At 42.5% G+C, this 22,763-nt stretch overlaps 1 protein-coding gene across 1 annotated transcript; it reads left to right on the forward strand.

Moving 5' to 3' along the window:
• Positions 1-726: 726 nt before the first annotated feature.
• MRPS5 (mitochondrial ribosomal protein S5) lies at positions 727-22,652 on the forward strand. Its single transcript, XM_008700145.2, has 12 exons — positions 727-980; positions 4,095-4,175; positions 5,929-6,066; positions 7,084-7,209; positions 8,814-9,047; positions 10,785-10,819; positions 12,603-12,693; positions 15,549-15,595; positions 16,062-16,119; positions 16,432-16,494; positions 19,373-19,509; positions 22,280-22,652. Exons 1-12 carry the CDS (start codon positions 923-925, stop codon positions 22,502-22,504), a joined length of 1,293 nt encoding a protein of 430 aa, XP_008698367.1. The 5' UTR covers positions 727-922; the 3' UTR covers positions 22,505-22,652.
• Positions 22,653-22,763: the final 111 nt, after the last annotated feature.

Here is a 22,763-nt window from a genome sequence, read left to right on the forward strand (position 1 = left end):
TAAATAAAAATGGGATGCATCATAAAATAGGGGTGAAATAGGTTGTCTAATTCAGCAAAGAAAAAGGAAAAAGAGTAGATGAAGCGACCGTGTCAATTTTAATTTTTGGAATCTAACCTGTCACTATTTTTGTTTTTCTGTATGTTTGAAAATTTTTAAACTAGATTTGAAAATCGGAGGTTTGGCTGAGCAGGAATACAAGCTTCTGACAAGCCGTCCATACCTTCTGTCCGTCCACATACTTGGGCAATCCGGGCAGGCCCAGATGCTATGAAGCCATGAACGGGGTTGGTGAAAACACCGTAGCGTAGGTGGGATATGAGTGTGTGACCAAACGTTAAACTCAGAAGAATACATAAATGCGTGTGAAATCCAAGGTACCTGACGTGCTTAATGAATCTAAAAACTTCAGAGCTTTATTGGAGTTGGGCATGAACAATTTCATACTCCCTGTCTTACCTATTCTAAACCTCCTCGAGACATCACCCCTTGCACCTTCACTTAGACCCTTTTCGTGCTCGTCTGTACCTCGCACTTCTTGTTGAGAACGATCTGCAGCCCCAGCTCCTGTCAGCCCTAAGAGGTCTTCACGGCACCGAGGCGTCCGCCGCTTTTTCCGTCTGGTCACGGTTGTCTCCTCCCGGGAGAGTACACTAGGAGTCAGCTCCGCCCACACCGGCAGCCAGCCCAAGCCTCGCCCCCGGGTCCTAACGCGAGGACCCCAGAGGGGGCTGTCCGCAGCTGCGCCGGACTCTCTCTAAACTGCTGCCGGTACAGACAATCCCCCACCCCGGTCTGCGCTGCGGCGCGGTCCTCTGGCCTCGGGAATTCAGCCGCAGGCTGTGGCCAGCCTTTCGGGAGTTGCAGTCGCGGCAGGCGGTGGAGAAGGCGGTCCTGACCGAGGCGCTCTCAGGGCTCCACCATGGCGGTGGCGGTGCGCGCCGCGGGCTACCTCCCTGCGCTGTGTGGCGTGCCGGCGGGTGAGAGCCCGGATGCTGGGAGAGGGGCTTTGAGCGGGGACGGGGGCGGGGGCTCGCCCGCGGACTGCAGGTGCACGGGCGGAAAGAGGCTACCCGATGGGCCCATCATGCTCGGCTCCGGTTCCTTCCAGAGCCGCTGTGTGACCTTGAGCGCTTCCGCGCCTTCTCGAATCGCAGGGCTCCTGTCTGTAAAGTGAGGGTGGACTGGACGCTGTCCAAGGCTCCTTCCAGTTCACCAAACTGCTCGTGCGTGCTTGGCTAAGAGGCGCGGGGAACTGGGAGGCAAGCATCGCCTTCCCGGGGGGCGTGATGGTGATTCATTTGGTGATGGGTTCATTTGGAGATGTCGATGTGGGGTTCGAGGCAGGTGGAGGCAGTCCTCCAGCTTGAGTAGGATAAGCTTAGTATCAGTCATTTTAGATTCCGGCTGGATCAGTGTCATTAGTGAAAAGAAGGATGTTTTGAATGTCTGTGGTTTTGCTGTTAAATTGTCCTCTCCCACGTTTGTTGGTTTGCAGCCTGAGGAGAGGCAATCTGCTGTATCCTTTAGCATAAGGTCTGTCTCTGTGATTCATGATCGTCTTGGCCTTTTTTCTTCCGTCTGTTTTATTGTAAATCCACAACCCAGCATGATTCCGAAGCCCAAAGACCTCTAAAAACCGAAGATTTTTTTGTAACCCATTTGGGAAACTTAACCTGAAATCATTTGGCAGAAAATCTGTCCATGTCGTGGACATTCTTTACTTCTGTCCATGTTGTGACCACCTCCTCCTTTTTCAAGGCTCCATTCAAATAGCACCTATGGCATTCGTAGCTTTCCTTCATGAGCTCTTACTGTGTTCCAGGGACTGTCTTAAGCTCTTTATGCTCTTCCTCACTTTATCTTCACAGTGTCTTTGTGAGATAGATGCCTTTATTATTCCCATTATACAGATGAGGGAATCAAGACACGGAGGTTGAGAAATTGTTCAAGGTTACATTGGGAGGGGGTCAGGTTTTTGTATCCATACCACTTGGCTCCAGAGCCTGTTTTTGTTTTGTTTTGTTTTGTTTTTTTAATACACCCCGTTTTCTGGTATAAACTTTTCTTTTGGTAGTAGCTTTATTGAGATGTAATTTACACACCATACAATTATCCTCTTAAAGTGTACAATTCAATGGTTTTTAGTATATTCATGAAACTATACAACTATCACCATATAATCAACTTTTAGAACATTTTCATCACCCCAAAAGTATACCCTTTGGCTGTCATCCCCTTAGTTCCTCATTGCCCCCAACTCTGGGCAACCACTTATCTTTCTCTCCATATAGTTTACATGTGCTGGGTATTTCGTATACTTATGTGGTCTTTTGTGATTGGCTTCTTTCACTTAGCGTAAGGTTGTCAAGATTCATTCATGTTGTAGCATGTATCAGTACTGCATTCCTTTTTATGGCTGAATTTCTGTTGCATGTACATACCACATTTTGTGTATCCGTTTATCAGTTGGCAAATATTTGACATGTTTCCACCTTTTGGCCCTTATGTCTGATGTTGCTATAAATATTTGTGTGAAATATTTTAGTTTCTCTTGTATGCAGACCTGGGAGTAGAATTGCTGGATCAAATGGTAATTCCATGTTTAACTTTTTGAGGAATGACTAAACTGTTTTTAACATAGCTGCGCCATTTTACATTCCCACCAGCAGTACACGAGGATTATTTCTCTACATTCTTGTCAACATTTGTTATTATCTTTTTTATTATAGCTGTCCTAGTGGGTATGAAGTGGTATCAGTTTGTGGTTTTGATTTGCATTTCCCTGATGGCTTATGAACATCTTTTTTTGTGTGTTTATTTGGCCATTTATAAATATTCTTTGGAGAAATGTCTATTCAAATCTTTACCCATTTCTACAGTTGTCTTTTTATTAGTGAATTGTTAGAGTTCTTTATATATTCTAGGTACAACTTCTTTGTCAGATATATGATTTGCAAAAATTTCCTCCCAGTCTGTGTGTTGTCTTTTCACTCTCTGAATATAGTGTCTGTTGAATCCCAAAAATTTTGATGAAGTCTGATTTACCTATTTAATTTTGGTTGCTTATGCTTTTAATATATCTAAGAAACCAAAGCCAAATTCAAGGTCTTGATAATTTACCCTTAGGGTTTTTCCTAAGAGTTTTTTAGTTTTTCCTCCTACCTTTGGGTCTTTGATCCATTTTGAGTTGATTTTTATATATGGTATGAAGTAGGGCTCTAACTTCATTCTTTTGCATGTGGATATTCAGTTGTCCCAGTACCATTTCTTGAAAAGACTGTTCTTTCCCCACTGATTTATCTTGGTACCCTTTTCAAAAATTAGGAACCAGTAAGTGCTGTCAGAGCCTGTTTGGAAGCACTGTTCCATGTGAAGTGGCTCCCAATACAGTTACAGCCTGGTGCCACCGGGGCTTCGGAGGAGCGAGGAGAGCAGAGTGCTTGGGGGGCACTGTGGGAATCAGGAGCCTTCACCCAGAGGTGATGTTTAGGAGAACGTGTCAGAGACACAAAGGGATTGAAGAACAGAGTGTGTTCAAGAATGACTACAAGTCTGGTGTAGTCGAAGAGGGTGAAGGGGACAGTGGTGACAGATGAGACCAATGTGGAAGGTTGGGGCCACGTTGCAGTCCTATAGACCATGTTGAGGAGTTTTGACTTTGTTCTGCAGGCAGTAGGGAGCCAAAGAATGATAAATCGGGCCTGGGAAGTGACCAGGCATGTTATTTTAGAAAGGCCTGACTGACAACAGATGGGGAATTGGAGGGGGAGCAGCAAGACCTGCTAAGGGACTCTTGTTACCTTGTGACTGAGGGATGGTGCCTGAGCAAAGAAGGGGCAGTGAGACTGTAGGAGAAGGTGCAGCTGATAGATTTTTGAGGAGAATTTGTAGGGCTTGGTAACTGGTTAGATGGGAACATGAAGGAGAAGATGTGATGTGATGTTACCTACTTCAAGTGGTCGTGGGACCCAGAAATTACTCATTTGTTTCTCTTGGTTCTTTTATTCTGTAGATAGTAATATTCTTTGGGTGTTAAAAATGTTCCTTTTAATGTAGAAATGTATCTTAAAAGAATTTTTTTAAATTTACAGGCCACATATGGTCCAGACAGCTTTACCGAAACACCTTTCCGACAGCTTCCATTTTGGCATTGAAGACTGTTCGTAGCAACGGTGAGATTCGTTTATCCAGCTGCCTTTTTCACAAGCTCTAATGCCAGAGTACTTTAAGTAGGCGTAAATGTAAATGAACAAAGCACATTCTTTATAATGGAAGTGCATAAGGTCTAGAGTAGTTTTCAAGTTTTTTATGACTACAGTTGTTATAGTTCAAGGCTTTAAAAAATAATAGCTATGATTTTTGGAGTAATTACTGTGTGTCAGGCTTGTAACATGTTATATTGGCTAATTCTCACCGGTTTTTATGAGGGGGTTTCATTTCCATTTGGCGGATGATGGAGTGAGTCTCTGAGAGACGAAGTGACTCGCTCAGGATCACACAGCCAGTAAATGGCAGGGCTGGGTCCAGAGCTGTCTGGATATTGTGATGCCTCCTAGTAAAGCCGTGTCTTTGCAGAGGCCTTTGCTCCCACACTGACAGAGTGCAGGGCCCTCTCTTCAGTCACTCTCCAGAAAGAAAGGAAGCCAGGCTTTGCTGAGCCCATGTTGTGCTTGTGGTCATTGAAATGCCTTTTCCTATGGTTAGGGCGGAATATGAAATCTCACTGTGTCCTGGACCTTCTGGAACTCTCTGCGCTGAGCTTTACTTTTAGTCTTAACTCCCTTTTATCTTGTTAACCCTGCTTGTTGAGATGCCTTCATGCCTTGCTTGAGGGTCCAGAAGAGTGTGCTTACCTCAGCTCTTCCCTTTATTTGTTCACTTACTAGTTGGGTGACTCATTCATTCATAAACTACTAACTCTGCCCTCTGCTGTAAGTCAGGTGGTGTCCCCAACCTGAGCTGATGGAGGGCCTGCAGAAGGCTTGTGTGAGGAGGGCCACTGACTGGCCTCACTTCTCAAAGACGTGAAAATAGCTGCTATTACTCTTTGGCTTTCTGTTCAAGCCCAGTGCCCTTAAATAAACTTTATTCTTTCAAGAGCTGTTTTAATCTCCCTCCTCACTTTTCTCATGGTGACTACGTTCTCCATTAAAATACAGAGCTGGAGTGTGTGTACTGTTTTTGTGATCAATAGTCGCATTTCTTTGAGTCCCTGATTCCTGTCACCCCTGCCTCCCTCACAGGACACTACTATCCATGGGATTGGTTAAACAGCTGCCCCGAGACATAGCTGTTTGAAAATGTTTTCTTGTGCGACGCATGCATATGGTTCCAAAAATTCCAAAAAACGCAAAAAAGCACAAATCTCTCCTACTAACCACAAACGCATCAGTTTTCTTCCTCAGAGGCAACCGCTGTGACCAGTTTCTTACATATGCTTCTGAAATTAGTCTATAAAGTATATTCATGTCCCCTCCTTGTTTCTTCAACATGGAGGGTAGGGTGCTTTACTGTTCAGCACCTCGCTCTTCTAACCAGGCCTTTTACAGGTCTTTCCACACGGGTACATTGCCTGCTGAAGACAGCAGAGGTCATCACGTGCCCAGAGTAGATAATGCTGATCATGGGGTTGTCAGGGCAACATAGCACCATGGGGACCCCAGTAAGGACAGATGCACTTCTTTCTTTAGACAGCTGTGTCCATTGTGTGGATGAACTCTCACTTCTCTAACTAGGATGGGCAGTTAGCTCAGCAGTCTAAGTTTTGATTTATTTTTTAAAGAAAGGCTGTCCTCAAAATATGACTACAAAGTTCAGGATTTTAGTTACTTAATTGCATCAGTAATGATTAATTATTTGGTGCTGGCAGTATTTTTCCACAGACATGGAGCATCTAACTCGGAGTTTTTTTCCATTTACCTACAGGTCCTTCGTCGTCGCTAGGAACCAGAGACAACCATCATTTCACCAGCTTGACCCATGCGCTACAGACACAATGCTGTATTTCGTCTCCCAGTAATTCAATGGGTCAACAGTATAGATCCTATAGTTTCTTCACTAAATGTACGTAGACTGGCCACAAACTTCCCATTTTATGAAACAGGGAACTAAAAGGTGCTTTTGTATCTTAATTTTTCTTCTTTTCCTTAATTTTTCCTGAATTAACACTTTAGAAGTTAGTATATGGTGTGCTACTAAAATAAAAATATTCTTTAGTATACCTCCTAGAATTATCTCACATACTACCAACTATTTGTACTGTACTTTGGGGGAGCACTAGTTTACTTTAATCCCCTTGTTTGGGGCACCGGAGACCTACAGAGTATTGAATTGTGGCCCAAATCCCTGCTGATTTAGATTCACAACAAGAATATATTCAAAGGCTATTTTTAGTTGCATTTTAGTTGAGGAGATAGTAAAATCAGGAAAAGTTAATTTTTTTTTAAAGATTTTATTTATTTATTTATTTGACAGAGAGAGAGAGGGAGAGAGCGCAGGCAGAGGGAGAAGGAGAAGCAGGCTCCCAGCTGAGCAGGGAGCCTGATGCGGGGCTCGATCCCAGGACCACGACTTGAGCCAAAGGCAGATACTTAACTGACTGAGCCACCCAGGTGCGCCAGGAAAAATTAATTTTAAGTAGGCATTGTTTTGCTAACACTACTCCTACTTGCAGTGGTATTTGAAATAGTCCAATCTGAACTGAAATTAGCTTGTAATAAATGGAGACTGATTTCAGAACTCAGCATTAGGCAAATTAAAAGAAATTAGAATTGGGGTATCTGGTTGGCTCATTTGGTGGAGCATGCAAGTCTTGATTTTGGGGTTGTGAGTTTGAGCCCCACATTGGGTATAGAGATTACTTAAAAGAGAATAGAGTTTCTGTTTACAAGAAAATTAGGATTATAAAGCCAGTTCATTTTAGATTATTTGGTAAATACAGAAAATCAAAAAGAAGAAAATCACCTATAATTCTATAGTGATACAAGTGAAGCTGGCCTCTTCTGGCCTTTTTTATTCAATGGGGGACCATAGATCATTGCTTGGTAATTAAAAAAACCAAAAAACCTGTTTTCATTACAGTGACAGCAGATGAGCTTTGGAAAGGTGCTTTAGCAGAGACTGGAGCAGGAGCAAGAAAAGGAAGAGGCAAAAGAACTAAGAAAAAGAGAAAAAAAGATTTGAACAGGGGTCAGATCATTGGTGAAGGTAAGCTTATTTATAAAAAAGCTAATGTGCTTTTAAGGTTTCCCTCCTAGTTTTATAGAGAGTTTTATAGTCTAGAAGCCTCATCTATTTCTCATGAAGGGCATTAGGGTCTGTAGTTTTAGAGTTCACCCAGATGGCTCACTTAATGCCCCATGATTCTGGGGGAAGAAAATCCCATAGAATGCAATTCATTCAGTTTTTCATTCAACAAGCTTTAAGTGCCCTTGTGTTGCATCTTCTGCGATAGTCACTCCCCTCATTGTGCTTACGATTCATTGTGAGAGCTGGCAAACTTGCTCTGTAAAGGGCCAATTAGAAAATTTTTTTTTCTTTAAAGATTTTATTTATTTATGTGACAGAGAGACAGCCAGCAAGAGAGGGAACACAGCAGGGGGAGAGGGAGAGGAAGAAGCAGGCTCCCAGCCAAGGAGCCCGATGTGGGACTCGATCCCGGAACGCCGGGATCACACCCTGAGCCGAAGGCAGACGCCTAACGACTGCGCTACCCAGGCGCCCCCAATTAGAAAATATTTTTAACTTTAGTGAGCCACACGGACGTTGTTCCAACTATTCAGCTCTGCCATGGGAGCACAAACAGTCCTAGATAATACATGATCAAACCAGGATAGCTGTGTTCCTGTCAAACTTTACAAAAACAAGTGGTGGGCAGGGTTTGGCCCCTGGGCCTTAATTTGCCAACCCCTGAAACACATGATCGTTTTTACTTTGGGTTTTTCGAAGAGTAAAAATAGTACAGTGTACTCGAATCGGCATTTTGTGCTGTGGTGGCTGACAAGTTATCCTTTATTGTGATAGGCTTCCAGGCATAAAAACACTGTTCACTGCACTTGCTTGTCTATTTGAATGTTTTTCTCTAATGACTCACCTTGTATCTTATTTTTTAACGTTTTTAAAAGGTACGACAATCATATTAAGTATACCTTCTCAGTAAAAAATTCAAAGATTACAGAGAAATCTAAATTCCCCTTGATGCCCTTTCTATCTCTTCCAATCCCGGTTGCTGCCCCCAAGCAAGGTATTGATTGCATTTTGATGTTTCCTTCTGGTGTATTTTAATGTTTTCATATACATAAATACCTTAAACATGTTTTCTTAAAAAAATTAAATTATATCATGGTATGTACTGTCTTATAGTTTACTTTTTTCACTCAATAATAGGTCTTGGAAATTGTTCCTTATCAGAATCTGTAGAGCTACCTTATTCTTTCGGTTCAGTGCAGAGTATTTCATGGGTTGAAGTTGCCACAGGTCATTTAATCAGTCCAATATTGCTATACACGTAGATTGTTTCCCCTCTTCGCTTTTACGAATAACACTTCAGTGGACCTCCTTGTCCAAGCACACTTATGCCTCGTACTTGTATGGGAATGTTCTCTAGGTAATGTCATGAAGTGGAATTACTAGTTATGGGGTAGGTACACTTAAAATTTTAATAGACAGTGCCGGGTGGCCTGCCAGGTGATCATTAGTTTAAGCTCCGTCCAGCAGTGTCATGGTCTGTACACCCGTTGCCTGCTGTTTTAACATTGAAGAAATGAATGATTTTTAAAAATTCTTATTAACATACGTTTTTAAACCTTCAGGGCGTCGTGGCTTCCTCTGGCCTGGTCTGAATGTCCCTCTTATGAGAGAGGGAGCTGTGCAGCCCATTGCGCAAAGAAGCAAGGAAGATCAGGAGAAGGTAGAGGCTGATATGGTCCAGCAGAGGGAAGAGTGGGACCGGAAGCGGAAGACGAAGGTTAAACGGGAGCGAGGATGGAGTGGAAACACGTGGGGAGGCGTCAGTCTTGGCCCTCCTGACCCTGATCCCAGTGGAGGTAGCAGAGTCCCAGTGTTGCTTCCCTTTGTGACAGAGAGAGTACCTATAGTTCTAGAATTCCTTAATTTTATTTATTGTCTGTTTAGACTGCCTTTTCGAAAAAAGGATTTGAGCATTATTGAGATAACTTCACATTATTATTCAGTTGTATTTTATGGAACATTAGAGGCCCATAACCAAGAAGTATTCCACACACAGGAAGCAAAGTACTGGCTTTTGGCATCCTTACGTGTGGCTTCTCAAAGCCTTGAATGTGGTAGCATGCATTTGGGATCTATACAAGCCCAAGTAGGATGCAGTTCCCCAAACACAATTGCCCATGGGGTACCTGTGGAGCAGCGTGGCTTGGAGTGCTCTTTTGATAACAGAAGATAAACCAGATAGTTGTCGTTCAACTTTATAAAAGCATACATGAAATAAAAATTGATAATACTTATCAGGCCAAATTAGAAAACAGAGTCCTCCCTCCCCAACCCCATCCCGAATATGTAAAGAAGTAAAAATCATCTGAAAAATTCCCTCTTGTCAATGAGCAGGAGATGAAGAAATAGAAAAGAGTGTGGCTACTTTCTCAAGTTTGGCTTAAAGAGGTGAGGGGAAGTAGAGACGGAGAGATTCAGGTGAACGTGCTTAGAACGGCGGATGGGAGGATGAAGGTATGGGTTGGAGAGAAAAAACCGATAAACTAAATCCCTAATGAGGGCTTAGATCCAGAGTGGATGAGTGGATTAACTTGAGACTGCGGATTCAGGGGAGCCTGTGCTGTTGCTAGTGGGAATGTGTGTGTGCTGGGGGCATGGTGTGTGAGTGCTGTCTGTCTGGTGGCTTCAGTTAGTCGGTGAGGAGGGGGTGGGGTCATCTGCTGAAAGTAGGGTGGGGGCATTGACGAGCATGGCCACCGGAATCTTTTGATGAAGAGGCAGGGTATCGAGGACTGGCTTCAAAATTATCCCGTGGAGTAGGAATTAGAGTTTAGAGGAAAGAAGATGGGCTCTGTTGATAAGTGTTGAAGCTAGCTAATGGGCATGTAAGATTTCATTTTGCTGTTCTCTGTTATTTTCTATATGATTGAAATTTTCTATAGGAAAAAGTAAATAAAAATAAAAGAACACAGAGAGTGTTTGAAATGGCTGCTGTGTTGAGTGGAGAGAGACCTAAACGGACGTAAAAGGCCAACGGGCAGCAGGGAGGACTTGACTGAGTTGGAGACCATGTCTTTAGTGGCCCACATGTGTACTACACTTTGACTTCTCCTTCCGCACCCAGCAGGCCAGGTGTGCAGACAGTTGCATTTTATTCTGGCCTGGATAGTGTGGTGGAGAGAGAAGAGGGTGAGGGAGTTGAGGACATTTGCAAGATCTGGTCGAAGCAGTGGCTTGTGGTGTCTTGGCTGAGTGGCAGAGGCTTAGAGGGGCTTAGAGGAAGGGAAGACAGTGGTCAGGAGCCTGGAGGTGCTAGGGAACTCCAAGAACCATCACCATGGGAGTTGTTGGTGAGAGAGCTGGAGGGGTGGGATGATGCAGTCAGGGAAAGGGCAGCCGAGTTTTATGAATTTAGTGCTGGAGCAGTCTCTGGTGATGATGGAGGATGAGGGTGTGGCCTTGGGAGTGGCACCAAAAGATCTGAGATTCCTTCTCACTTCAAAATCGGCGGTGGTGCCTGTGTTGAAAAACGCTTTCATGCACTAACTGTGTAGACACATTTATCTGTATGCCTGCTTCTTTTCTCTCTACAGAAACATATGATGATTTTGATACCAGGGTACTTGAGGTAGGCATGCTGAATTAAATACTCCGTTGAGCCTTTGGAGAAGTTGGGGTGCGTGGAGTGGGAATAGCACAAGAGGAACCATGAGGAAAAGGTCGTTTTTTTTTTTTTTTTTTTTGACAGAGAGTGCATGGGGGGAGGGGTCAGGGATGGGGGTGGGCAGAGGGAGAGGTAGAGAGAGAATCTCAAGGAGGCTCCATGCCCAGCATTAGAGCCCAATACAGGGCTTGATCTCACGACCCTGAGATCATGACCTAAGCCAAAATCAGGAGTTGGACATTTAACTGACTGCTCCACCCAGGCACCTTTGAGGAAAAGCCTTTGATGCATGTCTTTTTGGAGACACAGTTGATTTGGATATGAAAATAATGACATTTTAATTTCAGTTACTTGATCCTGGCTCACATGACTGCCGCCCTTTTTGGGGGCTACCAGTTGCAGTCTCATGAGAGGGCAGCCTCAGTGGTATTGTTGAGAACAGAATTTGGAGATTACTATTAAAATCCTCCCTCCTAAAGCTAAAGTAGGTTAGCAATCTGTCTTTGAATTCTAAACAAGCTGTATTGGGCACTCGGTTCAGGGAGCAGAGGGAAGGAACCATGGAGCAGGGGAAGAAAGCTTGGAGTTGCTGTCGGTGCCCAGCTCTTGATGAGGAAATAATCTGCTGGGCTGTTTGTGGGTCCTTGAAACTGAAGCCTGTGTCAGGTAAATTTCAGTCACTTTCCAGGGCACTTCCTAAAAGAGTGAGCTTCCCTTTGAGCTAGTACCACATACGTGGTCAGGGTTAAATACCATATGGGAAAACCACTTAACTGATTTTGTGATCAGATATGTATATTCTTTCATCATTATCAGTAATTTAAAATACGTTTACAAGCATTTTATGTCTTTGGGTCCCAGTTTATACCTTTTGGAAGTTAATCCCTTTGAAGAATTCTTGTATATGTGGATGATTTCCTGTAAGATTATCCATGGATGTGGACGGGACGGCCCTTTTCCTTTAAGCTTATTTTATGGGAAAGGACTTGCCATGTAAGCAGTTAAAAGTAACAGTTTCATAATTCCTGGCCTTTTAAATACACCGAAAAAAACAAAATAAGCAAGCTAAATAAAACATAGATTTTCCTGTAGTTCATAATAAGCAGGTATTTCCAAATTTTGTATTATCAGGTAAGCCTCAACCTTAGTATAGAGATCCAGCCCTAGCCTAATTCTGTACTGCATTTTCATTCATTTCTAAGATGCACATTTTTTTATATTCTAACATCCCTGATAATTGGAATATGTTATAATCAGTAATAATCAGTTATAAATTCTTTCACAGTTTAATCAGCAACTCTCTTCCTTTGTGAAGTTCATTAAGATAGTGTGTATTGAGTTGTACAGTTTCGAATCCCTTCAGAAGATCTCAGTCCAACCTTGTAACGACCTTATGAAATAGGAAGGAAAAGTCTTATTTCCATTTTACCACTGAAGAAATAGTGCAGAGAGAGGTTTCCTTTCGAGAAAGTTTGCTATTGGTGCTTATAACTTGGAGGATGATATAGCTACTTACCATGGGGGGGTGTGTGTAAGGCGGTCACTCCAGTTCCTTGAGAATTTTCTTTACCTTTTTAAAAAATTAAATTAAATTGATTTTTATTTTATTTTATTTTAATTTTTAAATTGATGGGGCTTGAACTCAACAACCCCGAGATCAAGAGTTGCATGCTCTACTAACTGAGGCAGCCAGGCTCCCTCAGAATTTTCTAAAGGTGTAATACATATGAAACCTTTTGTCTTTTAGGTAAGAAATGTTTTCAATATGACAGCAAAAGAGGGAAGAAAGAAATCAGTCCGTGTCCTGGTCGTGGTGGGGAACGGCAGAGGAGCTGCAGGTAAATGGGGTGTGATATGCATGGTGCTGATGGTGGAGGCAGAGGACAGGTGTGGCCTGGGCTCCCCTCTGGAGTCTGTGGGTTCTTGCTGCTGCCCAGACTCTTTGTGCAGATTAAACCTTTTAAGTGGTTTGGGTCCACAAACCTTGTGGCAAACCCATAAAATCCCTTAGAGGAAAAAGAAGGAACAGATCTTCCTCTACCTGCCTTTTCCGTGGAGAACAATGGATGTTTGAAAAGGCTTAAGACACTGTTGTATTATGTATAATAGTGAAAAATTAGGGAGGGAAAGCCACTTAATGTCCAACAACAGGGACATAGTTACAAAAAGAATATAGTCACACATTGTGATATTCTGTAGCCATTAAAGAATAATGGAAAATTACTTACAAAATGATGCTAAGTAAAAATAAGCAACCAAAAACACTTCACAGACGACTGCATAATATAATCCCAGTTTTGCTTTTTATATAAGTATGTCTCTATGCAAAGAAAAGACTAGAAGGTTATATGTTGGAAAAGTTAATAATGTTTAATCTATAGGTTTTTGAGTCATTTAAAATTCCTTCTTTATACTTTTCTGTAAAATTTCCCCAGTGAATGTCTGGTTTTGAAGTGTATACATGGATGTATTAGGGAAAGAAAATTGGAAAACTGCCCATCCTGACACTGTCAAAATAAGTTATCTATATGACAGTACGTTGCCAAAAGAAACCTCTCTTAACACTCTTATATCTTTCAGAAATTCTGTATTCATAGATCTCCATTTACCTTTTAAAAAATCTTAACACAGAGGGATCAAGAGTATATCCAGGGGCGCCTGGGTGGCACAGCGGTTAAGCGTCTGCCTTCGGCTCAGGGCGTGATCCCGGCGTTATGGGATCGAGCCCCACATCAGGCTCTTCTGCTATGAGCCTGCTTCTTCCTCTCCCACTTCCCCTGCTTGTGTTCCCTCTCTCGCTGGCTGTCTCTATCTCTGTCAAATAAATAAATAAAATCTTTAAAAAAAAAAAAAAAGAGTATATCCATAATTTTGCACCTTGCTTTCCTTTCTTAGTATTAAACCCAGAGATCTCCCTAGAGTAGCACAAACAGATTCCCCCTCCTTCTTTGTACTGACTGCATAGTGTTCCATTGTGTGGAGAAACGTAATTACTGTAACCTTTTCCCTTTTGGTGAATGCTTGTGTTGTTTCCATTTTTTACCACTTATAAAAACCAGCAAGCTTCTTGTGTATGTGATTTGTCATACTTTTCCACGTATATCAATAGGGGAAGCTTCTTGCAGTGAAACTGCTGCCTCAAAGTTATATGCGTTTTAAGTGTTGGTGAGCATTGCCAGATTGCCCTCCCAAAAGGTTGCGTCAGTTTACGTTGTTCTGTACCAACACACCCTGGCCAGCCTGGGTATTATCAGACTTTACTGATTATCTAGCATATCTCTTAGTTTTGATCTGCATTCTTTAATTACGAGAGTTTGGACACCATTTTACATGTTTATTGGCCATTATTTCCTTTTTGAGGTCTGTTAGTTTACATGTTTTACCCATTTCGCTATGGGGTGATGGTTCTTTGCTTTCCTGATTGGTATAAGCTGTTTGTAAGTTAAGGACATTAGCCCTTTGTCTATCATACATTTGACTTAGCTTTTAATTTTTTTCTGCACAAAAGTTTTAAATCCACAGAAGTTTTAAACCTTTCTATAGCAGCTTTTGGGGGGGAGGGTGAGCGGGGGAGGGGCAGAGGGAGATGGGGAGAGAGAATCAGAAGCAGGCTTCATGCCCAGTGTGGAGCCTGATGCAGGGCTGGATCTCACTACCCTGAGATCATGACCTGAGTTAAAATCAAGAGTCGGACGCTTAACCAGCGATGCCCCCAGGTGTCCCTATATAGCAACTTTATCAGTCTTTTATCACTTCTAGTTTTGTGTCGTTTAGAAAGCCTTCAATACAAGTTCACTTGTATTTTCCTCTAAGACTTATATGGCTTCATTTGTTTTGTTTAAACTAGGGATTAAAATCTACAGTCCCTTTTGTCCCAGGTTCTCAGATGTCTTGCATTTCTATCTCGCGGAGCAGTCTCACTTTATATTACTTTCCTATGTATAATTTAAAAATAAAATACATTCTTCAAAGTAAATAATGTGATAGCAAATAATGGCAGCATTTCTGTTAAATTGTGATAAATCTCATTTCATAGGGTTAAGCATTCACAAACCTAGAATTGTTGATTTTATTTCCTGGTTAATTGAAATCTGAATTGCATTTGAAAGTTCCAGTGAAGTCGTGGTTTTACTCTATGGCAGTGTTATGTTTTCCCCCAACCTTTCTGGTTATTTTAATCTATTTTTTAAAATGTTCAAAACCATTTATCTTTTTAATTTAGAGCATGGTTAGTTGTTTTTTTTTTAAAGTATATTTAGTTTTATCTAGAGATTTATAAAAGGTAGTGTTATATACCTAACCTTGGATTTCATAGATAATTTCAAATGTAATCTTTCCAAAACACCCCAAAATAGATAAGCGAGTCTCTGTAGCCTCATGTGTCTGTTTTTGTTTTGTTTTAACTTTTGTTTTAACTTTTGTTTATTTAAGCAATCTCTACCACCCAGTGTGGGGCTCGAACTCACAACCCCGAGATCAAGCGTCACATGGTCTTCCAACTGAGCCAGCCAGGCACCCCCTGTAGCCTCATGCTTTATCATTTGTTTTGGATAACAGGTTTTCTGTGGGTAGAAGACGAATAAAATGCTGTGCAGTATTGTAGGAACTGACACTTGAAATGTGGTGAAAGACCTCATGTGCCAGATTTATGCCCCTTTTTATGGTTTTACTTTTTTTTTTTTTTTTTTTTAAGGTTTTGCCGTTGGGAAAGCCGATGATCGGATGGATGCTTTCAGGAAAGTACGTACATTTTTCTTTTGTTGAGAGTAAAAGATCAGCGTGCTAGGCACCATTAGAACTACAAAAAAATAATAATGGAAATAAGAACTCTCCCCTGAGGCTTCCTGTCAGAAGTTACTTCTCTCTCTAAAAGCAGCCTTAGCAGCACCTGTTTTCTTTTGCATCGGTTTTAGCAGACTTGTGATTGCTTTTACCAAACGTGTGAGACAGCTGCGAAGGTTGGAACTCCGACAGGATGTTCAAAGATACAAGGAATTACTGTTAACATTTCTTATGTGTGATAGTGATACTGTTACAAATTTTTAAAATCAAATCCTCACCTTTTAGGAGTATATAATGAAATTTTTGTGTAAGCGTGAAATTTTCTGTAATTAAATATTTTATGGAAGGTATTTTTTTTAAATCTCCTAGAAAATGTAAATTGCATCAATAGGTTTAAGAAAACTATTTTCCTTCTTTCTTTCAGGCGAAGAACAGAGCAGTTCACTATTTGTATTATATAGAACGATACGAAGACCATACGAGTGAGTGTGAATCTTCTCTTGTAAAATTTGCAGGATGACTCTTGTTTCATTAAGTGTGGCCGTATGGCTCTATGGCTATCTTTGTGTTTCTCTGCCGGTTATCGTGTTCTGGACCAAATAATTATATAAAATACAGAAAGGGGCGAATTTTCTCCCCTGAGAAGGTTAGTAACGAGTGAAATCAGAGTTTTGTCACTCATCCTTGGCCAGTGCGTGCTGGCTGCTCACTAGCGAGTAGCTGCACTGTGGTATTTGCAAGGGCATTAAAGCTACACACCTAATCCTTCTTATGTTTATGTTTTTACCCTCCAGTATTCCACGATATTTCTTTAAGATTTAAAAAGACGCATATCAAGATGAAGAAACAACCCAGAGGTAACCAAAAATACTCTTATAATTTGTTAAAGATAAAGCAGAGAAATTATCCCAGATCCATCCTGTCCTCTATTTTTGATCACATGTATTGCACTCCCTTTTGAAAACACCAAAAAGGAAAGGCCTACATTAGATTTAAGCAGCCCGAGGCTCTCAGGGAAATAAAAAGTAGTCAACCTGCTCGGCTCCCATGAACACAGGCATGTTCCAGGGGAATTCTAGGTGGGACGAGCACACTGAATGGGAAGGAGTAACTGAGTGAGTCATTGGGTTTGGATGAGTGAGAACATCAGCTCCTCTTCGAGAATTGTTGATGCTATTAGATGGCAGATTCTTACAGCTTCTTCGGGTCCAGTCATTTGCTCACATCGTCAAGTATCAGTTGAACACCGTGAGCTGGGTGCTGTGCTAAGCTCTGGGGATGCTGAGGTGGACCTTCCTGTCCCGTGGAAGAGCAGGCAGGCAGAGTTCAGGGTCACGGAGCTGGGGCGGTCATGCCCAGTGGACTCTGGGTATAGAATTCTTGAGCACTTTGATTTGTGTTTAGCCTGTGGTTCTACAGTAAAAATGATACTCGAGGTATATCTTTAAAAGTTTGGATCAGAAAAAGATAAAACATCTAAATTTTTCATGTCAAAGCTTCTAGTACGTGGAAGTAAATCAGGAAGAAAAATCATCAAATTCAGTACTAATCGGGCACCGAGAGAACTTGCCTTCTGCTTTAAAAGCACAATCATTTATAGGCCTAATAAAAACTTATTTTATTATTAGAAGAAGTATTGAGTCGAGCACTTTGACATCAAGGTTTCGACTTACGCTGTTCCCATGGTGGCTGGGACCCCGAGTGGCTATCGAGCACCTGAAATGTGGCTGCTGAGATCTGCCGAGTGTCGAGCACACACCAGATTTCAAAGGCTCAGTATGAAAACAAAGAATTTGAAATATCTCAAAGTTACTGATTACATGTTGAAATGATCGTGTTGTGGGGATGTTAGGTTAATAAAAGATATTACTGAAATTAATTTTACCTCTTTTTTTTAAAATGCATCGAAGAGAAAATTTAAAATTCCATAAATGGCTTGCGTTTATGGCTTCTGTCCTATTGCTGTTGAACAGTGTAGCTCCATTTATATCTGCAGGATTTTTGAAAGACGGCCGAATTAATTGCTGAAGTTGCTTTTTTTATCTTCCCTGTCTCCTGAAGCTGTGTTTTTCAGGTTTCTATATAGTTGAACCCATTCCCTGTGCATTGGGATTAAATATTCTGATCTTGAAGCTAGAACAGTAGGATACGTTATAGACAGCAGTTCCTAAGCTATGTTCCTGTGTATTGCTATGTCTGGGCGGAGATATTAATAGGTGTGAACTCCAGAAAGAGTGCCATGTGGGGAAATGATTATGGAAAGTAAAAATGATGCTTGTACATCTTTGGGGTTGTCCCAGTCTTTAATGCACTGCTCTGCGATGTGAATCTCCCAGCTGGGGGTAGAGAAGGCGGGGTTCGCAAACTTACTTGACCAGAGGGCGCTTCTTCCTTGGCTGTGGCACCGTGTTTAATGCCTTACGTGCAGAGCACATCCCCGGTCACACCACACGCACACAGATTTAACTTTCATTAAACAAGGGTTTTGACATCTGCCTGGAAGTGTTCACAGTCACAGTACATCCAAATAATTACCACAGGACCATGACCCTATTACACGGAGGTTTGTGTTTGTACAAAACTGGCTACCATTTGGGGAGTGTCGTGTACGGTCCAGGGGCTGTGCGGTATACACGCCTTCCCTCGGGAGCTCAGCGTCAGCTCTGCTAAGTAGGTGTGGAGGAGAAGAGAGTCTCTTGTCTAGGGTCATTCAGTGAGCAGTAGCAGATTAGAGTATGCCTTCCAGACCCTTCCACGATCTGCCTTGCACCGTCTTGCATGGGCACCGGCCTCTAGATGTGTGTGCATTTATACACATTTATACACGTCTGTGCACGCATGCCTTTGTTCACACATGGACACTCATTCTGCGTATATCACTCCGCGGAGAAGGACAAACCACCCCGTTGTTGCCTGTCCTAGCTACCCTCTGAGGTCCTAGTTTTCACATGATCCGCCATAGCTCTGGGCTGCACATTTAATTGACAAGTGGAAGGGATGGTTCTATGTTAGGTGCTTGTATCCAAATAGAGTTTTTATATACATATGTTGAATTACCGTTACAAATTGGAAATCAGAAAGCCAGTAACACAGAGTAGGTCCTCTGCCTTAAAGCGGGGAGATGTGTGCTGAGTTCCATGTCTGGCTAATCAAAATGTTAGAGTCTAAACTTGGGGTGTCTTTCTCTCACTGCTACCTGCATTTGCTGGGTACTGATCTAGGCTCTCGGGATACAGTAGAAATAAATAATATTTTAGCCCTCACAGAGCCCACATTCTACGGAGGGGAAACATCAGATAAGCAACTTCCACCAAGTGCCTGAAAGCAGCAATTAAGATGCTGTGTTTGGAGGGAATGTGGGAGAGGCTGTGTTACCAAAGCCAAGAGAGGAGTTTTTCCAGGAAGAGGAAGTAGGTCTCAGTGCAACTGAGCAATTGAGGAGGGTGAAAACAGGTGTGTCCCTTGAGTCTTAGCCAGCTCAGGCATGGGGGGGCAAGAACTTTCACCCATTTCTCTTAATCTTTATAACATCCCTGTTTTTTTGCCCATGTGCTTAAGAAACTTATATATATTATTCTTTAGTCTTTATAACATCTCACTTACATCAGTGTTATTATGGAAGTAAGTTTTCCAGGGAAATGATGAAGCCAGAATGTGAACCAGGGCCTCCCAAACTCAGAGCCCAAAGCTGTGTGAAAGGCGGCAGAGTGACTGATGGCATTTTTCCTTTTCTAGGCTATGGCCTCCGCTGCCACCGGGCCATCATCACCATCTGCCGGCTCATTGGCATCAAAGACATGTATGCCAAGGTCTCTGGGTCCCTCAACATGCTCAACCTCACACGGGGCCTCTTCCATGGGCTCTCCCGCCAGGTAACCCTTCCCTGGGCTCTGAAACAGAACTTACTGTTCGTATTTCACTTGTGGGCCTTTTAGACCGTAATGTCCTGGGAGCCTCGTGGAGTTGCTGTCCCGGCGCTGCCTGAGGACTGGGGCTTTCTTTGCTGCCTGTGGCTGCATCAGTTTAGTTAATCCAACTGCAGTTAGTTCGTGAAAATTCCCCTTTGAAGAATACTTCATGGGTGTTTTAAAGTTTTGAAATGAAATATTTATAAAAGCCAGTAATTATAATCTGTTTTATTATGAAAAGAATTTATGCTTGTTCTACAAGTCTAACAGTATAGAAATGTAAAGTAGAAAGAGAAAGGCTGTTTCCTGATTTAGTCCTTTCAGTTGGGACTAGAGTGAAGCCTCTCTGCTCGAGCGCTGTCTTCGGGAGAAGCACAGGCAATTTTCACGTTACCCACATAGGTCATTCAGATGGACGCCTGAGCTTGAAGGAGCTATGAACCTTAATAAGCCAAGTTGTTTCTCAACCTGGGCGAGGTGCGCAGGCGCTCTACTCTACAGCGAAGCCCCTCCCCCTGGGCTGCCCTCTCCCCTGCTCCAGGGGATGGCCTGTCCTTCAAAGAGATGGGTAGACCTTAGCAGCTGGATGAGCAGAAAAGACAGCCAGGTTCAAGAGATTCCACTCTGACAGTCTTCCTGATGCTTAGAAAGTGTGATAGCTGGTTTTGAATCAAGGTCCATCGAATAATTATATATATCTCTGTGTAAAATAGGAAAATTAATTGGAAGAAAAGCTTTGGCTAAAAGATCCTTTTTGAACAGCCGTGTGTGTGTGTGTGTTGGTACTATATAAAATATGCTTCAAAAGCATTTCTAAATTCAGACTTCTCATGAGAGGTTTGTTTGATGGAGGTATTAGTTTTAGATAGGTTATATTTATGATCAGGTAGACTTGTTCTTTTTTTATGTAATATTTTTTGTTCGCTTTATTTATTTGGGGGGGGAGCATGAGTGGGGGGAGGAGCAGAGACAGAGGGAGAAGAAGGCTCCCTGCTGAGCAGGGAGCCCGGAATGGGGACTTGATCCCAGGACCCTGGGATCACAACCTGAGCCAGAGGCAGCCGCTTAACAAACTGAGCCACCCAGGTGCCCCTGTAATATATTTGTTTTATGTCAGTACTTGAAATTTTCCGATATCACCATGTATCATCTCTTCTAAAATGCCATCAACTATAAAATGTTGCATTGTTGGGGGCTCCTGGGTGGCTCAGTTAAGCGACTGACTCTTGATTTTGGCTCAGGTCATGATCTCAGGGTCATGAGATGGAGCCCCACATTGCTCTGCGCTGAGCATGGAGCCTGCTTGGGATCTGCCCCCTTCCTCCCCCCTTCCCTACCCCCTCACACACATGCGTGCTCTCTCAAAAATAATAAAAATAATAAATAAAATGTTGCTTTATTTCATATGCCACTCGAAAAGAAAAAAAAGTCACCAACTTAAGCAACATGCCATTGATTGTAAGACCCACCAGTTTAAATTATTTAATTTTGTTTTTATGAAATAGCTCATTTCTTTCTAATTTCAAGCTTACATAGAATAGTACAAGGTGGCCATAGAGTCTGGAAACATGAGGTTGGACGTATCAGGTATTTTAATCTACTATCAATAAGCCATCTCCTAAGTTTGTTTGCTTTTTTCCAGACTTCTGGGGCTGCTGTCGGTAAGGACTGCCCATGGCCCTCTCACCCAGTGTCAGCAGTTAGCAGCTTGTGGCCGACCTTTGTCTCTCAGTACCTCCTGCATGCAGCCCAGTTGTTTTGAACCAGGTCTCAGACATCACCTTGTAGCATTCATAAATATTTCAGTATCTATTTCTAAAAGATTAGGATTAAAAAATACCCCCCAGTACTGTTATACCTAAAACTTGACAGTACCGCAGTATCATCGGTTACCTACGTAGTGGTCATAGAAAGGTATCCATTCGTTTGAATTTTTAAAAAAGTTTTTTACATAATTCATTTGAGTTTGATTGCAGAAAAGGTCAATACATTATAAGTTCTTGCCATGTCTTCTAGGTCACTTCTAATCTGTAGGTTTCCTTCTTTTTTTTCCCTTGCTTTTTTGTTTTGTTTTGTTTTGACTGAGTTGTTTGTCCTGTAGCTTCCTAGTCTGCTGCTAAACACCCATGGGTTCTTTTTTTTTTTTTTTTTTAAATTTTTTTTTTTTTTTTTTAANCCCATGGGTTCTTTTTTTTTTTTTTTTTAAGATTTTATTTATTTATTTGACAGAGACAGAGACAGCCAGGGAGAGAGGGAACACAAGCAGGGGGGGTGTGAGAGGAAGAAGCAGGCTCTCAGCGGAGGAGCCTGATGTTGGGCTCGATCCCAGAATGCCGGGATCACACCCTGAGCCGAAGACAGACGCTTAACGACTGTGCCACCCAGGCGCCCCACCCATGGGTTCCTAATGTCTTCTCTCCCTGCTTGTCCTGTAAAACAGTAGCTGGAACAGGGGCTTGATGAGATTCAAGTTCAGTTTGGGGCACAGCATGGCACGTAATTGGGGAGGTTTGGGAAGCAAGAGACCAGAGGCCAAGGCCCTTCCTCCATTTCATTGGGGAACGGGGAGATGATGCCGTCCACCCCAGGTCACCATGGTTTAGCTGCAAGATAACATTATCCAGAATCCTCTGAAATGTGAAGTCCCCCAAGCGGTACGTGGACGTTCCTGGTCTTTAAGTTACAGGTGTATCTCATAGACCTAACCTGGCGTTCTCAATTTGGTCTTGCCCAGGAAACCCATCAACAACTGGCTGATAAGAAGGGTCTCCACGTTGTAGAATTCCGGGAGGAATGTGGCCCTCTGCCCATCGTGGTGGCCTCCCCGCAGGGAGCCCTGAGAAAGGATCCTGAGCCAGAAGTTGAAGTTCCAGACATCAAACTGGACTGGGAAGATGTGAGGGCCGCACAGGGAATGAAGCGCTCAGTGTGGTTGAATTTAAAGAGAGCCGCTACCTGAGCTTGGCTCTGGCCTCGCACAGCTGCCGCAGCTGGTCCTGTCCAGCGCCTGGCGGAGGCTCAGCCCCTCACATTTTGGAATGTCACTTTCTTTCTAAAGAACAGGCCAACCTTCTTTACTGACAAATAATAAATAACTATAGCTTTAACTTTCTGAGCATGTGGTCTATACCAGGAATTGTGATAGGAACAGTAAATACATGGTTTCAAGACTACTTTATTGTATTTATTTTTTAAGATTTTATTTATTTATTTGACAG

The sequence above is a fragment of the Ursus maritimus genome, unplaced genomic scaffold, assembly GCF_017311325.1.
Source record: "Ursus maritimus isolate PB19 unplaced genomic scaffold, ASM1731132v1 scaffold_6, whole genome shotgun sequence".
Lineage (NCBI taxonomy): Eukaryota > Metazoa > Chordata > Mammalia > Carnivora > Ursidae > Ursus > Ursus maritimus.

Coding starts and splice junctions, on each gene's coding strand:
- MRPS5 (XM_008700145.2), top strand. CDS start 923: ATGGCGGTGGCGGTGCGCGCCGCGGGCTACCTCCCTGCGCTGTGTGGC. Junction 9,048..10,784: donor TGACCCTGATCCCAGTGGAG/GTAGCAGAGTCC, acceptor TTCTCTCTACAG/AAACATATGATGATTTTGAT. Junction 16,495..19,372: donor GATGAAGAAACAACCCAGAG/GTAACCAAAAAT, acceptor TTCCTTTTCTAG/GCTATGGCCTCCGCTGCCAC.